Here is a 15,307-nt window from a genome sequence, read left to right on the forward strand (position 1 = left end):
AATAAGGACATAGATAAGATTAACACAGGGAGTGCCAGTAGGCAATATCCCATGGGGTGCAAGTAAAAAGGCCTGTACATTTACAGATCATCTGCCACCACTTATTAGTCTTGCCATGGTTCTGTCACGGGGCAATAGTTGCCCACAATAAAAGGAGTGCCACTTTGAGTGTACTCATGGTTACCTAATAGAGTATAAAACCCTGTTGGAGAGGAACATCCATAAACATGAGGCTCACCGGTTACAAATCTCCTGCAAAGAAAAATATACCAGTTGAGCAGGAATTCACATGGAGACCGCACCATGTTCCTTCAACCACTGAGAAGTTTAAGAAGGTTATTCCAGGCAATAACATATGTTAATGTACTAAATTAAAACTGTTGCAACTGTTAAGGAAATAGATTCAAAATATCTACATTCTGCTTCTGAGTGCTCTGCTTGTAGAATGGTTCTTTGAACAAAACCAGTCAGTCAACTGCTCTGTGCCGCTCTATAAATGTGCTGGTTTGCCCACCTATATTTCCAAGTATCTTTTCTAATTTGTTTTAGTGATGAACACAGCAACTTAAATTATTGGGCCTCAGAACCACACTGATCAGGTAATAAGAGTTGCAAGAAAATGCCCCTTTTTGCCAGACTCTGCACACTGGGGCATTGCTGTCCAGTGCCAGTGTATGTGTTCTGACCCCTAAAACATGTACAAATTGGATAATTCCATATTGGCTTATTACACTTTCTTATAAGGCCATGGTTTGTGGTGCAGAAAATACACCTACGGCACAGAAAGTTAGTGTCACCTATGGACTGTAACACTTATTGTGCTATCCACTAGAGTGAGAAGGAAAACACTGTATCAGGCCTACTATTGTAGCCTAATTGTTGCAATTTACACCAGCAGCCCCACGTGTCAAAATAACCCTTTTGACAGGGGGAAAACTTTCTTTTAAATGTTAATAAGTCACCCATGAGGTAGGCTGCATAGCATTTAAAAATGAGACATGCAGAAATGTAATGTTAACACGTGCTGCAGTGACAAGCCCCAAAAGCTAGTTTCACTGTAGAAGGCTCTGGCTGTCGTAAAGTGCAGATTAAAATACTAATTCTGTATCTCAATTGCTCTTTAATATTCATTAAAAGCTCCATCTAATTGTGAAGAGGGATTTTTATTAACTATTTAGGAAAAGGAATTTTTAGAAAACTACCTTTTCCCTACCTGAATCTCATGGAGGTTAATTTACAGTTGCTCTACAGCAGCTATCAATCAAGTATTTCACCTTAATGAGGCCTGAACATTGCTCCCAGAGCAGAGACAATAGTCTGGAAATAGTGAAGTGTTTTCTTCCCCTGGCAGGAAGACCAATTGGGGTGGGCCCAGGATCTTAATTAACTCCAAAGGACCTGCCCCATCACGAGCAAATGACAGGTGATACCTGGAAAGGCCCAGCCTATGTGCCACCAAGTCAGGCTGGCACAAAACCCAGTGGGAGGAAAGCTAACAACCCCAGTACCGGTTTTGATTGACCTCCGGATTTGCACACCGGCTCTGAACAAGGGGAGAAGAGTTGCAGGCCACATCGTGGGATTGTTTGTAGTAAGGCAAACAGGAACTGCTGCACAAATGGGTTCGGTTATCACTGTGAATGTTTACCCCACATGGGTTATGGAAGAACCAGAAGTCACAATCTACTAGTTGGTGGCAGACCTAAATATGGCACCCCAGGCACCATACCTTGAACATTCTCTGAACCTGTGGAAGAAGAGAAAAGTATTGCACCCCCTGTTTCAGACCTGTGTGGAGACCTGATGAGCAGGACCTGCTCCTTCTTGTTCCCAGGACAAAAGAAGTGACTCCAAGGGTCAGTTGGCTTACTGACTATGTGGCTAAAGGGACAAAGTTCAAGAGGCCTTTTTACTAAAGGGCTCAACTGACCAGTAGCAACTGGCCCTGGACTGCACCCTGCCTGACCCTGAAAGCCCTAAAGTACCTCCCCTAAAGTTTTGGGGGCCTCAGAAGTGTACTCCTGTGGTTGTTTTGTCAACAGAAGAAAGTTTAAAAACTTTTGTAAACTTTTCCTGCAGACCTCCAAAACATTTGCTGGACCCGCTGTAAAAGTATCGGACTGGCAGTTCCACAACATCTGACCGAATTTCAGCTTCATTCTGCTCAGAGGTCCCTGAATCTCCGAAAAAATGACCAGGTCTCATTCTACATTGAGACTTGGAAAGTATTCAGTGAGAAATCTCCAAACCTCTAGAGCTTCATAGAGACCAACCTGATTCAGATATCTAGACTTTAGATCCACAGTGGCGGCCACAAATTCAGCAGCGGCCGACGCAGAGAGGATTTTCTTCTCAAAAAGTGACTTTCTAAAATGGGACCTACTTTTCAACATTTGGACTTCTTGACATTCACAGAGACCAACCCATTTGTTGTATCCAATCCAGGCTCCATCACGGTTGGCCTAAAAACTGGACTTTGGTCTCGTTAAGCTGTGTCCAATCAGCGTTATTTTTCTCTGCGAATTTTCCACTTAAATCCTTTAAAAATCATATCTCCAATTCCCCTTATTGTATTTTTGTCGTTTTGGGTGGGTTTGCCTATTACTTTTTTCTCCTCTATTTTGTATTTTATAGATTTAAACAGGATTTTTATTTTGTTGTATCTGACTTTTTAACTATTTTGGTATACGTCTAAATGCTTTCCAAATTTTCTTTGAATTAAGCTGGTCTGCTGTGTGCCACTGTTACCAGAGGTTTACATTAATGAAAGCTTTGACTGCACCTAGCAAGGTAGAGACATTGAGGTGGACTTCCATCCATCCCAATAAAAAATTCACTTTTCTTACAAAATCTTCTGAAAATCAAAGAGTTAAAGAAAGGTCACTGACTGTACATAAAGGTATCAAGATTCAGAGTCACTACAGAAAAGTTACTGCTTTGTGAGTACCCAACGTTACCAGAGTTTTCATGTTTCCTAAGTTCATGCTTGAGAAGCTCATCTAATCTGGGGTTATTTAATGCATTCTCGTACTAGTTCTACAAGTGACAGCACACAAAAAACAAGCACTGGCAAAGCCAGAAGGTCTAGTCCTTGAAAGCGCACAAGAATTGATTTCATTCATTTAATTTTCTTTTGCAAATACATGTAACAAAAATCAAAAGCTTAAAATCAGATCAGTAAAAATGACAGTTGAAAGGAGACAAACCTACTTTGAATTGCTGAAGCTGCCCCTAAGCCACACCTAGAAATCTAGTCTGAATGAGCTACTCCTCTTTCAGAAACTTGAGCTGTGAATTATTGTAGCAGGTCTAAAAGCAGAATCAGCACGTATGATCTTTCATATCAAAGCACACTGGAGCAAAACATACTCAAGCCCATGATAATAGCTCCCGGCCGCCTTTTCAAACGATAACTGCTTCACTTTCCTTGGTGTAAGTTCCGGAGTAAGCAGGAATGCATTTTCGCTGAAAAAAGAAAAACAGTTCAAAAATACCATTCAAAACAAGAATACATATAGCTAGAAAGAACATGGAAGTCATGCAAGTACAGAGAGATAACAGTACTGTATTTATATATTAGCAGCCTCATTACTATGAGAGTCATTACCATGCAGGTATTACAGGGCAACCTAGTAGCCCTTAGGTAAGTTTCTCACATTTACATCATAAGTAACCAGAACGCATGGGACCTTACAATAAAAATATCTATAGGTAGGTTTATAGATCTGTGCCAGTAACTTTTTCTGCTTGTCGAGTTATCAGGTCGGCACACGAGCATGTGGAGAGAAAGCTACGTATAAATTGTAGAACAGACTTTTACTGTGCAAGCAGAATAAATGCTCTAGGATTCGAGGTAAAAAGCAGGGAAATATATATATTTTCATTTAAAAAAACAAAGGTTACAGTGATGTTATAGTTCCGAAATAGAATTAAAAAAATACCTTAGAAATTTACTGAAAAAGCAAAGGTTACAGAGATGTTCTTGTTACCCTCAGATTTTATTCGTATAAAACCATACAAATTCAGCAGTTAGAGTTACACAAGCTAACTATAACTTACACCCCCAAAATGCACTGCTTATGACCTCACATATTACATCACCAATGACATGGGTTGAGATAGAAAGGGACAAAGTCATTTGCCATTTTTGGAGCAAAGTCTTTAAGCACTGGATTAGCACAGTGCCATCCACGCCGAGCTGTAAAATGACCAAAGCTTTTTACCATTCCAGGCACAGTATTACAGCTTTGGATTTGTAAAATACCATGCAAGCCCACCTGGAATGAATAAAAGCAACCACTGACACGTGTTTAGCTATCATTATAGATCTTCAGAGAGGCTAAAGACTTTGCCCCTTTCTATCTCGGCGTGGATGGCACTGTGCTATTACTATGCTTAAAAACTTTGAATGAAAAGCAGACATTTGAGGTGAGCAAACAAAGTGTCACTGGTGTTGCAGGGTACTCTCTACAAGAGCTACTCTCCACCTAACCTTGGGAACTACCCAGAGTTCTTTGCTTCTTTTTTGCATAGTTTATGCAGCACTCTATGCCTGAAAGGGTACTGTTTTGACTTATAGTGGGTGCTCCCTTATGTTTGGACAAAGCTAAACCTCTCTGTAGAGCTATATAATCTGGGAGCACAACGTTTGAGTATCACTTGTCACTGCCACTCACCACAGCTATAAAGGCAGCAGCGGCCACACGAGTAAGGTCCTGTACCATGGCTCCCCATGCCAACAGGTCATCCATCAGTCTATCATCGCGCCTCACTTTTTTCATGTGTGCCTCCTCTGCCCCGGCCCATTCCGTCATATCCGGGAGCCATTCAGCTGCCGGGGGCTTCCGGTTTGGCCATCTAATGACTAAAATTCAATTGGCCAGTCAATCAAAGGAGTGCAAATTTCCTCCGGAGATTTTTCTTTTTTATTTTGTTTTAGCCGGTATCAACCCCAGTAGGAATTATTTTAGTTCAAGGTATTGCCCACACAGTAGTGTTATGTAGGTGCCCCAGGACCCCATCACAAAACATACAATCTGCGAATGGCTCCAAAAAACATGAAAGCAGTCTGCCGGTGTTTGCCCACAGTAAGTGCAGCTCGCGTTCCTATAGAGGTATTTCGTGCAGATACTTGGGTGAAAGCTATGTATTGTGTACTATGTTGAATTGAGTGAGTTTAAACTGTGCGTTGGCAGGCACCTCCCGAAATCCCACTGTGTATCCTAGTCCATTCTTCAGCTGTTATCGGGAACTCACTGATCTGATACCATGTCACGTTAACCTTAAGGGGGAACATAGGCCTATCAGCAGGCAGGGACCGGTATATATGAGCAATAAGCCTCCGAAGACCCGCAAATGTCAGCAGTGCAAGAAGTGTCTGAGTGGGCTATGGGGCATTCAGGAACCCCAGCCATATTTCCCTTGGCGTCATCATGGCATACTGGGAAAAACGTCGAGACCCCGGAAGAGAGGACCTACTATTTTTAACCATAGACAGCCGACCTTGATGAAAGTGTGACAATAGGCTCCGCCTCCTGCCGGGATCTATGTCACGAGAAACGCTTGTGATCTACGTAGAGAAACTCGGACGGTGAAATCCGTAAGTCACGCACCTTAGACTCCTATGTACACCTTAGCGTTTGTGCATGGTTTACGTAAGCGGGTTCATTCTGAGCTACAGGTCGTGAAAAAAGCCTTTTAATCTGACACTTATTAGCTGAAACATGTAGACCACCTCACAAAACGTATCACTTTTCACATATCTTTGAGATGACATCCAAGACCACTTGTCTCAATCACGTCCAAGTAACTTTCTTTTAACCCTACCTCAGGGACCATATAATAAAGGATTGGGTACCCTAGAGGTAGTTTTCACCTTTCACTCTCACGGTATCCACTATTCACAAAAAACAACACAAAAATAAAAAACCTGCTCAAAGCACACCTAGGAGGCACTCTGCTTCCTGGGTGGAAACCAGATGATGAAGCATGCCACCAACTAGTTGGCAGGTGAAGGTTCTTCTAAAAAACCTACTGGTTTCCCAGCCAAGGAGGCTTATTCTCAATAACCCTGAATGGGTTACCTACAGCGCAGCTCTAAGCGCGTTCTCTTTGTTTATATATATCTATGACCAGGGGAGACAAACGAGCACCCGTGCTTCCTCCTCTTTCTCTCCACTTTGTTATTTGATAGTGGGAAAACCGACCACTACCCAACCTAAATGTCTGTTGCTACCTGTGGGATTATAAACTGGCCCAATAGATATAAATCATCTAAGGTGACAAACCTCCCCGCCAGCAGGTTATGGACATGGTCCAAGCTATTTGTGCAAGGGGTCAGATTTTCTACACCTCCAGTTCCAGCACATAAGGCACCATGCAGAGCACTACCCACTCCCAGAGTCTGCACACCAGTCGCAGCATGTGTGGCATTGTCCGAGGTGTTCTAAGGCCATATAGCAATAGGGATGCTAGGTGGTCTCCCCCAAAGTAGTGATCAATGGGAATTTCTCCCAATTAGGTTCATCATCGAACCAGTGTACAGCATGCTGTAAGTGCGATGCAAGATAATACAGTTTGAAGTTAGGTACTTTACTACCTCCTGTATCCCATTCCAGCTTAAGTGTGGCAAGTCCAACCCTGCATCGTTTCCCTCCCCACAATAGGTCCACCAGGATCCTATCCAGCTTCCGAAAGACATTCCGGGGAATCTTGTGCATGGTTCCCTGCAAAAAATTAAGGCGCCGGAGCAGCATGGCCATTTTGATTAGGGCAGTCTTCCCCATTCTGGAGAACTGGAGTATATTCCAAAATGTAATGGACAGTCTAAGATTAACAATCCAGTGCCCAGTATTTAAAGTGTGGCACTGCTGTGCCCCGTATGCTACAAACATGCTGAGATAGCGAACCCTGTTAGTGTTCCAAGGTATTCCTGACTCAGGTAGCTGGGCAGCCTCCATACCTTTCAGTTGACCCAGTGGGAACAATGTAGATGTTGACTGGTTGACATGAAGGCCAGAGAGCTCACTAAATTCCCTCATCACATTTAACAGGATCGGGGCAAAAATGGATGGTCTATACAAATACACTGTGGCGTCATCCACATACAAGGACACATGAGTGGTCTGCCCCACCTGAATTCCATAACCATGCAACACCATAACCTGCATGCCACCGGCTCCATTTCCAGGGCAAACAGCAGAGGGGACAGGAGGCATCTCTGTCTAGTTCCCCGCTGCAGATGTATCACCTCTGACACCAGGCATCCCATTCACACCTGAGACAGTGGTTGTGGGTAGAGCAGCTTTATCCATGCAATAAACTTGGGACCCAGCCCCATTCTGCCAAATAACAGCCACATATACTCCCAGATGACTGAATCAAAAGCCTTTTCTATATGCAGGAAGGCAAGGGCATATTGAACATAATACAGACAGTGTGCATGAACGACGTGCACCAGTTGTCGTAGGTTGCAAAGAGTATTTCTGCAGAATTGAATCCAGATAGATCAGGATGGACCAGTTTCGAGAGGTGACGGTATAAACATTTTGCCAGTATTTGCCCAAGGATCTTTTGATCCGCATTTAATAATGACAAAGGACACTAAGGGGCTGCGCCCAGAGAGTCCTTCCCAGGTTTAAGTATTAGCGCTTTACGCATGGATGCAGGGAGCACTCCCTTCTCCAGGGCCTCCAGGTACATCAGAAGCAATTTGTCAACCATACTATCTGGAAGAGCCCTGTAAAGTTCAGCAGGCAGACCATCCCCACCCGGGGTCGTAGCTGTCTTGAGGAAGTCCATGTACACTAACTTAATATCACAGTTACAAAGGGATAGCTGGTGCAGGTTACCAATTATCCACCAACTGAATGTTGCAACCAGTTACTTTATCCATTTGATTGTACGTCAATGTAATTTTTTAAAGCCATCTTTATTGAATTTTAACCATATTTACTACAGCAAATATGACAAGTACCATCTGCCGTTGGCATGCTGAGTACCAGCCATATGATTTGTTCCTGGATTTCACAATGGCATGACTATGCATAACTATTATAACTGAAATGTACGTCAATAAAAAACATCCTAAGCGACTACCTATAGATCAAGTCCTTTTTTTGTTTACACTATGTTTTGGAAGAAGCACCTCAATGAACTTTATTTAAACCAATGCAAAAACGTCTGTGTATTCGTGTGAACAAGACACTTTTTGTGTCGAAACGCGTCACGAAGAATAAACTACTGCCGTTTATGTAATACCCGTGACTCCGAGTGTGCTTTCAACGTTCTAATTGGATTTATATATATATATATATATATATATATATATATATATATATATATATAAATAACCTACTGGCGATAGCCAGTAGGTAGTTATAGTTAGGACCACGTTTCCATAGGAAAACCTCAACATTCTATTTTGAATAACTTTGGCGCCGGTCGACGAATCCTCGCAAATTTTTCAAAATAGGTGGGGCGCTACGCTCCGCTCCTACCCTGAAAGTCTCGGGGGGATCCGTCTAGCGGGGGCTGAGATAAAAGGGGGGTCCCAAAACGCGTTTTTCCCATGCATTTTTCCATAGGACCTTTAGAACGAGCTACAGCCCGAACGGCTGAACAGAATTACTCAAAATTTGGCAGAGAGGTAGTCCCTAGGTCAAGGAAGTGCCTTTTGTAGGTTTGGTGTAAATCTGTTCAGTAGATTCTGAGAAAATAGCCTTTAAATCAATATATATATCTGAGCCAGCTTACGGTACGCTTACCGTACGCTTACGGTAAGCGTACGGTGGCGTGCGCGAGCGCGATTCTGATTGGCTCTTAGATCTTAGTAAACATTTGAATCGGCCGAAACCAGGAAGCGGCGGCCGCCATTTTGTCTCTCGCACTGAGAGTGATTTTTAAAATATCAAGCCCAAAAACATGTAAAGGGGCTGTTTTGACAACTCCCTCCCACATAGTCATGTTGAGGGAGTCCCCAAACATCCCCCAAGTGCAAAAACGGTTTTATTTTTTTTTCGGCAATTTCGCGGGGTACGCTTACCGTACGCTTACCGTAAGCGTACGGTAAAAAAATAAAAATAAAAAAAACACTATCCACACTTACCCCACCCCCTGTGCTTTTGGTGGCCGAAGGCCACCAAATGTACAGGGCTTATGTTAAGGGCAAAAAACACTATCCACACTTACCCCACCCCCTGTGCTTTTGGTGGCCGAAGGCCACCAAATGTACAGGGCTTATTATAAGGGAAAAAAACTTAGCATTTAAAAAACCTTGCAAATTCACTGAAAAAACCATAGGTTTCACACATGTTATAGTTAGCGGAAATTTTACTGATAAAAAACCAGTGAAATTCCCCCGTTATAGTTAGCGCAGGCAACTATAACTCACGCGACTGCAATCTTCTGCTGATGACATATGTGTCTTTATGAAAAAAAAATATTTGTAATATATGTATAGCTAAAAATGTATGGAAGAAGACATGGGCAAATAAGTGTCTAAATACAGTATTAGCATCAGCAGAGGATTGCGGTCGCGTGAGTTATAGTTGCCTGCGCTAACTATAACGGGGGAATTTCACTGGTTTTTTATCAGTAAAATTTCCGCTAACTATAACATGTGTGAAACCTATGGTTTTTTCAGTGAATATATATATATATATATATATATATATATATATATATATATATATATATATATATATATATTCAGGCTACAAGATGCGAAGCACTCACGGGACAGTTTTCAAGTTGATTTAATGATGCAAATGCATTTCGGCATATCAGCCTTCCTCAGTGCATATCAACTGACGCTTTCACATAATGTCTGTTTAAATACATTAAAGAATGAATTTCATTGGAGGGATATATATTCACAGCAAGTAACGAAGGACTACGATAGTTCAAGGTCCAAATGTCTTTTCCTTAGCTACCATGTCTGTGTGTGCTCCCTCCAATGAAATTCATTCTTTAATGTATTTAAACAGACATTATGTGAAAGCGTCAGTTGATATGCACTGAGGAAGGCTGATATGCCGAAATGCATTTGCATCATTAAATCAACTTGAAAACTGTCCCGTGAGTGCTTCGCATCATGTAGCCTGAATTAACATCGTGACCTCACGCCCACGAACAGCGGTTAAAAGCACCCGCCCCGAGTGCAGCAGCAAGCGTGAGACTTTGAGCCTGAATGTAACTCTGCTTGCACCGCCGAAGAAAGAATGGCGCAACATCCTACCAGCGCTGCTGACAATTATTCAAATTGTAGGATTGAAGTAATCCATACGGAAACCTGCAGGATGCCAAACCTTTCTTTTTCTGGCAGGCGAGGGACTCAACAACATCATGGCACGCAATATGGGGACATCGCAACCGGACTAACTTCGAAGGGCTGAATCATGGCTTAATCATTAACAGTGTTGGTGTGGCGGACATCTTTTAGTGATATACTTAATTGGTGTAGAAGCTTTCCCAGTAAACATTGAAGTGTAAGGATTAATTACAAAAAACTGGGACCGCCCGTATTGATGGTATATGTATATATTGTATATATTGTATATATTGCATAAATTACATTGTATGTATGCACATAGGTACATTACAAGATGGCGCCTGTATTTCCACCGACACTGGTTGCTGTCCTTTGTCTAGGTCTATGTTATGACACGTGATGATAACGATGTATAAAATATGGCGTTTCCCGGTGTGTCGTTAACACCGAGGAAGGCAGTCCGCCGAAACGCGTTTGTTCGGGAAATAAAGTCCTGTTGCCACGCCACCCGTGAGTGCTTGCATTCTTTGCAATTGAAAGGATTTGGAGCGTTAATATATATATATATATATATATATATATATATATATATATATATTCAGGCTACAAGATGCGAAGCACTCACGGGACAGTTTTCAAGTTGATTTAATGATGCAAATGCATTTCGGCATATCAGCCTTCCTCAGTGCATATCAACTGACGCTTTCACATAATGTCTGTTTAAATACATTAAAGAATGAATTTCATTGGAGGGATATATATTCACAGCAAGTAACGAAGGACTACGATAGTTCAAGGTCCAAATGTCTTTTCCTTAGCTACCATGTCTGTGTGTGCTCCCTCCAATGAAATTCATTCTTTAATGTATTTAAACAGACATTATGTGAAAGCGTCAGTTGATATGCACTGAGGAAGGCTGGTATGCCGAAATGCATTTGCATCATTAAATCAACTTGAAAACTGTCCCGTGAGTGCTTCGCATCATGTAGCCTGAATTAACATCGTGACCTCACGCCCACGAACAGCGGTTAAAAGCACCCGCCCCGAGTGCAGCAGCAAGCGTGAGACTTTGAGCCTGAATGTAACTCTGCTTGCACCGCCGAAGAAAGAATGGCGCAACATCCTACCAGCGCTGCTGACAATTATTCAAATTGTAGGATTGAAGTAATCCATACGGAAACCTGCAGGATGCCAAACCTTTCTTTTTCTGGCAGGCGAGGGACTCAACAACATCATGGCACGCAATATGGGGACATCGCAACCGGACTAACTTCGAAGGGCTGAATCATGCACCATGTGAGTGTAACTGCATTTGCTTTTGAAATCGTCCATGAAAGAACAAGACTCATCCAGAGTTAAAAACGATCTGTTTTTCATCCAAACGAGCACACACAGACATGGTAGCTAAGGAAAAGACATTTGGACCTTGAACTATCGTAGTCCTTCGTTACTTGCTGTGAATATATATCCCTCCAATGAAATTCATTCTTTAATGTATTTAAACAGACATTATGTGAAAGCGTCAGTTGATATGCACTGAGGAAGGCTGATATGCCGAAATGCATTTGCATCATTAAATCAACTTGAAAACTGTCCCGTGAGTGCTTCACATCTTGTAGCCTGATTTAACATCGTGACCTCACGCCCACGAACAGCGGTTAAAAGCACCTGCCCCGAGTGCAGCAGCAAGCGTGAGACTTTGAGCCTGAATATATATATATATATATATATATATATATATATATATATATATATATATATATATTCACTGAAAAAACCATGGGTTTCACACACGTTATAGTTAGGAATTAGCATTTAAAAAACCTTAGAAATTCAGTGAAAAAACCATAGGTTTCACACACGTTATAGTTAGGAATTAGCATTTAAAAAACCTTAGAAATTCAGTGAAAAAACCATAGGTTTCACACATGTTATAGTTAGCTGGACATTTTACTCGTAAAAAACCAATGAAATTCCCCCGTTATAGTTAGTTCAGCTAACTATAACTCGCGCGCCCGCAATGAACTGCTGATGACGTCACATATTACATCACTCATGACATGGTCAGTGACATCACTCATGACATCACTGATGACATCTCAAATGACATCACTGATGACATCATCCAGTGAATGTGTGTTTTTCTGAAAATTAAATATGTTTTATATATGTATATCTCAAGGTCGATGGAAGAATAAATGGGTATATAAGTGTCTAAATGGATGATTTGTTTTTGAAAAATTGATTGTTTAACTGACTGATTAAGTGTATCATAGTGAATACATGTTTTAGTGAGTAATGTTTAAATATGTATATATCTGTATCAGTCTCTCACTTTGTGTATAAGTGGCTGCATGGGTTGGTGAGTAGCTACATGGGTGTCTATATAGGTTATTAGTTGGTTTTTTGAGTATCAGTCTGAGTGTCTGCATGGTTCGGTGGGGGGTATTACGTAGTGCATAGGTGTATGAATGAGTGACTCACTGTTTGTATGTGTTGAACACAGCATGTGTGCAGGACTGTATGGGTGGATGAGTGTGTGCATGGATGTGTTATTGAGTGAATGACTGTCTCAATAGTGTCTTTATGAGTAACTACATATGTTTTAAACTAGTATATGTGACTATTGGTGTATATATGTGAGTATATGTGAGAGTGAGAGATTGAAAGAGTTCTTGTATGAATAAGTATGTGTTTCTATAAGTGATTGTTTAAAAGACTAAGTATGTGTAAGTTTCCGTAGAAGTAAGTGTGGTGGTGTGTGTATAACTGTATATGCAAGTAAATGTATGTTTGATTCTTTGTTAGCATGAGTGACTATGTGTGTGAGTAACTCTATGGATGAGTGGCATTGTGTAACAGGATGTATAGGTGTATGAGTACATATGATAAGTGAGTACATGTATGAGTGACTGTATTGGACTGTTGGTGAATGAGTGGATGTGTATGTGGATCTTAAAATTACTGAAGAGGTTGTTGTAACTGTTATTGGTATGTCCATTGTTTTGTAAATTTTAGTCTCTATTTTTGAATGTGTGTATCAAAGGTTTTATTAGGGGAAGAGGAGGTCTGCCACTCTATCACAAGGATGATGTCATCAGTGAGGTCATCAGTGATGTCATTTGAGATGTCATCAGTGATGTCATGAGTGATGTCACTGACCATGTCATGAGTGATGTAATATGTGACGTCATCAGCAGTTCATTGCGGGCGCGCGAGTTATAGTTAGCTGAACTAACTATAACGGGGGAATTTCATTGTTTTTTTACGAGTAAAATGTCCAGCTAACTATAACATGTGTGAAACCTATGGTTTTTTCACTGAATTTCTAAGGTTTTTTAAATGCGAATTCCTAACTACAACGTGTGTGAAACCTATGGTTTTTTCACTGAATTTCTAAGGTTTTTTAAATGCTAATTCCTAACTATAACGTGTGTGAAACCCATGGTTTTTTCAGTGAATTTGCAAGGTTTTTTAAATGCTAATTCCTAACTATAACGTGTGTGAAACCCATGGTTTTTTCAGTGAATTTGCAAGGTTTTTTAAATGCTAATTTTTTTTTTCTTCTATTTTTTCTAACATATTTTTATTTTAATTTTCTTACCTTTTATAAAGACTATGATTAAATTTTTAAAATTCTTTAATATGTTTTTTTTTTATATATTTTTTAAAATAAACATGTAAAATTTATTTGCAGTACTTTTTTTCTATTTTTTTTAAAAAATTTTAGTACGCGTACCGTAAGCTCACGGTAAGCGTACGGTTTACGCAACGTCCGTAATTTTCCTACGCTGCTTGCGTATAGTTACGCAATTTGCGTAGCCGCGCGTACTCCGCGTGGGACGCGTACGCGTGTACGCTACACGCGCACGTTACGCGGAAGTGCCGGGAGTGACTGTTATGCGCATGCGCGCAAGCGCGTGTCTTTTTTACGCGCATGCGCACTTTTGCCGTAAGCGTACCGTAAGCGTACCGTAAGCGTACGGTAGGTCATGTGTTCATGAAACACAACTTTTGATTGGTTGAAACTACTTTCAGTTCTAGAACTCTCCTACACCACACCCATTCCCCTCATTTCTGCTTGTGATCCCTTGGGAGAAGGAGCTGGTTTGTCTTTGGGATACGATGGCAGAACAGCAGAGCTCTTCTGAGAGTGAGGCTAGCACTAGCAGCACTGTCTTGAGGCAGAGATCGAGGAAACAAAAGCCCTCTTATGTATGGGATTATTTTACTTTTCCTGAAGGCCAGCAAAAGGTAAATGCACCCTTAGTGACTTGTAAGCTGTGTAAGCGTGTACTTTCTAGAGGTAATCCTAACAGGAAGTATTCCTTTGGGAATCACACCATGAAGAGACACCTCCAGGATGTACACAGAAGGACACATGGTCATCTTTTTGGAGGTAACTCTTCAGAAAGACAAGCCAGTACATCCACAGCAGCTCAGCCTGAACCATCATCTGCAGGGCTGACTCCTTCTTCTGCAGGTCAGGTGAGCCCTTCATCTGTGGGGGGAGAATCTCCTTTTGCTGGCCCTCTGGAAATCAACCCTCGATTTCGGAAGGTTGATATTCGATGCACATTTTGTCAAGATCTAATTTGCTATAGGGAGACCAGTGTTTCCCTAGTGAACAACAAAATAGATCAACACATTTGTCGCTTTGAATAATTTTCCCATGCTTCCTTTCCTCTGTCCCTGCATGAACACAACGGTTCTTTTAAGAGCCAACCTTATCTTTCATCTTTTTTTTACATATGTTTTTAAAAACTTTTTTTTATTTTTTTTTACCGTACGCGTACGGTGCGCGTACTTTTTTTTTTAAAAACACTAAAAATCAATAAACACATTACAAGGTCCTTGAGAGACTACAATTATTATTATTGACTTACCATACTCACTGAAAAAATATTTATTCATTTGTTTTTTTTAAAAATAGTTTTAAAAATGTTTGTAGTTTTCGAAAATGTTCTATATCTATCTGGAAAAAAAGAAAAAAGTATTAATATTTTTAAAACATTTTATAATACAGTACACATATTT

At 41.0% G+C, this 15,307-nt stretch overlaps 1 protein-coding gene across 2 annotated transcripts in view; it reads right to left on the reverse strand.

Moving 5' to 3' along the window:
* MTBP (MDM2 binding protein) overlaps positions 1 to 15,307 on the reverse strand; it is a 236,302-nt gene that overhangs the window by 58,141 nt on the left and 162,854 nt on the right. For both annotated transcript variants that reach the window (XM_085605039.1, XM_085605040.1), the window contains one exon: positions 3,370 to 3,465. In XM_085605039.1, coding sequence (XP_085461165.1) covers positions 3,370 to 3,465 — 96 coding nt within the window. The remainder of the gene's footprint in view (positions 1 to 3,369; positions 3,466 to 15,307) is intronic.

Source organism: Triturus cristatus, chromosome 5_1 (genome assembly GCF_964204655.1).
Source record: "Triturus cristatus chromosome 5_1, aTriCri1.1, whole genome shotgun sequence".
NCBI classification, from domain to species: domain Eukaryota; kingdom Metazoa; phylum Chordata; class Amphibia; order Caudata; family Salamandridae; genus Triturus; species Triturus cristatus.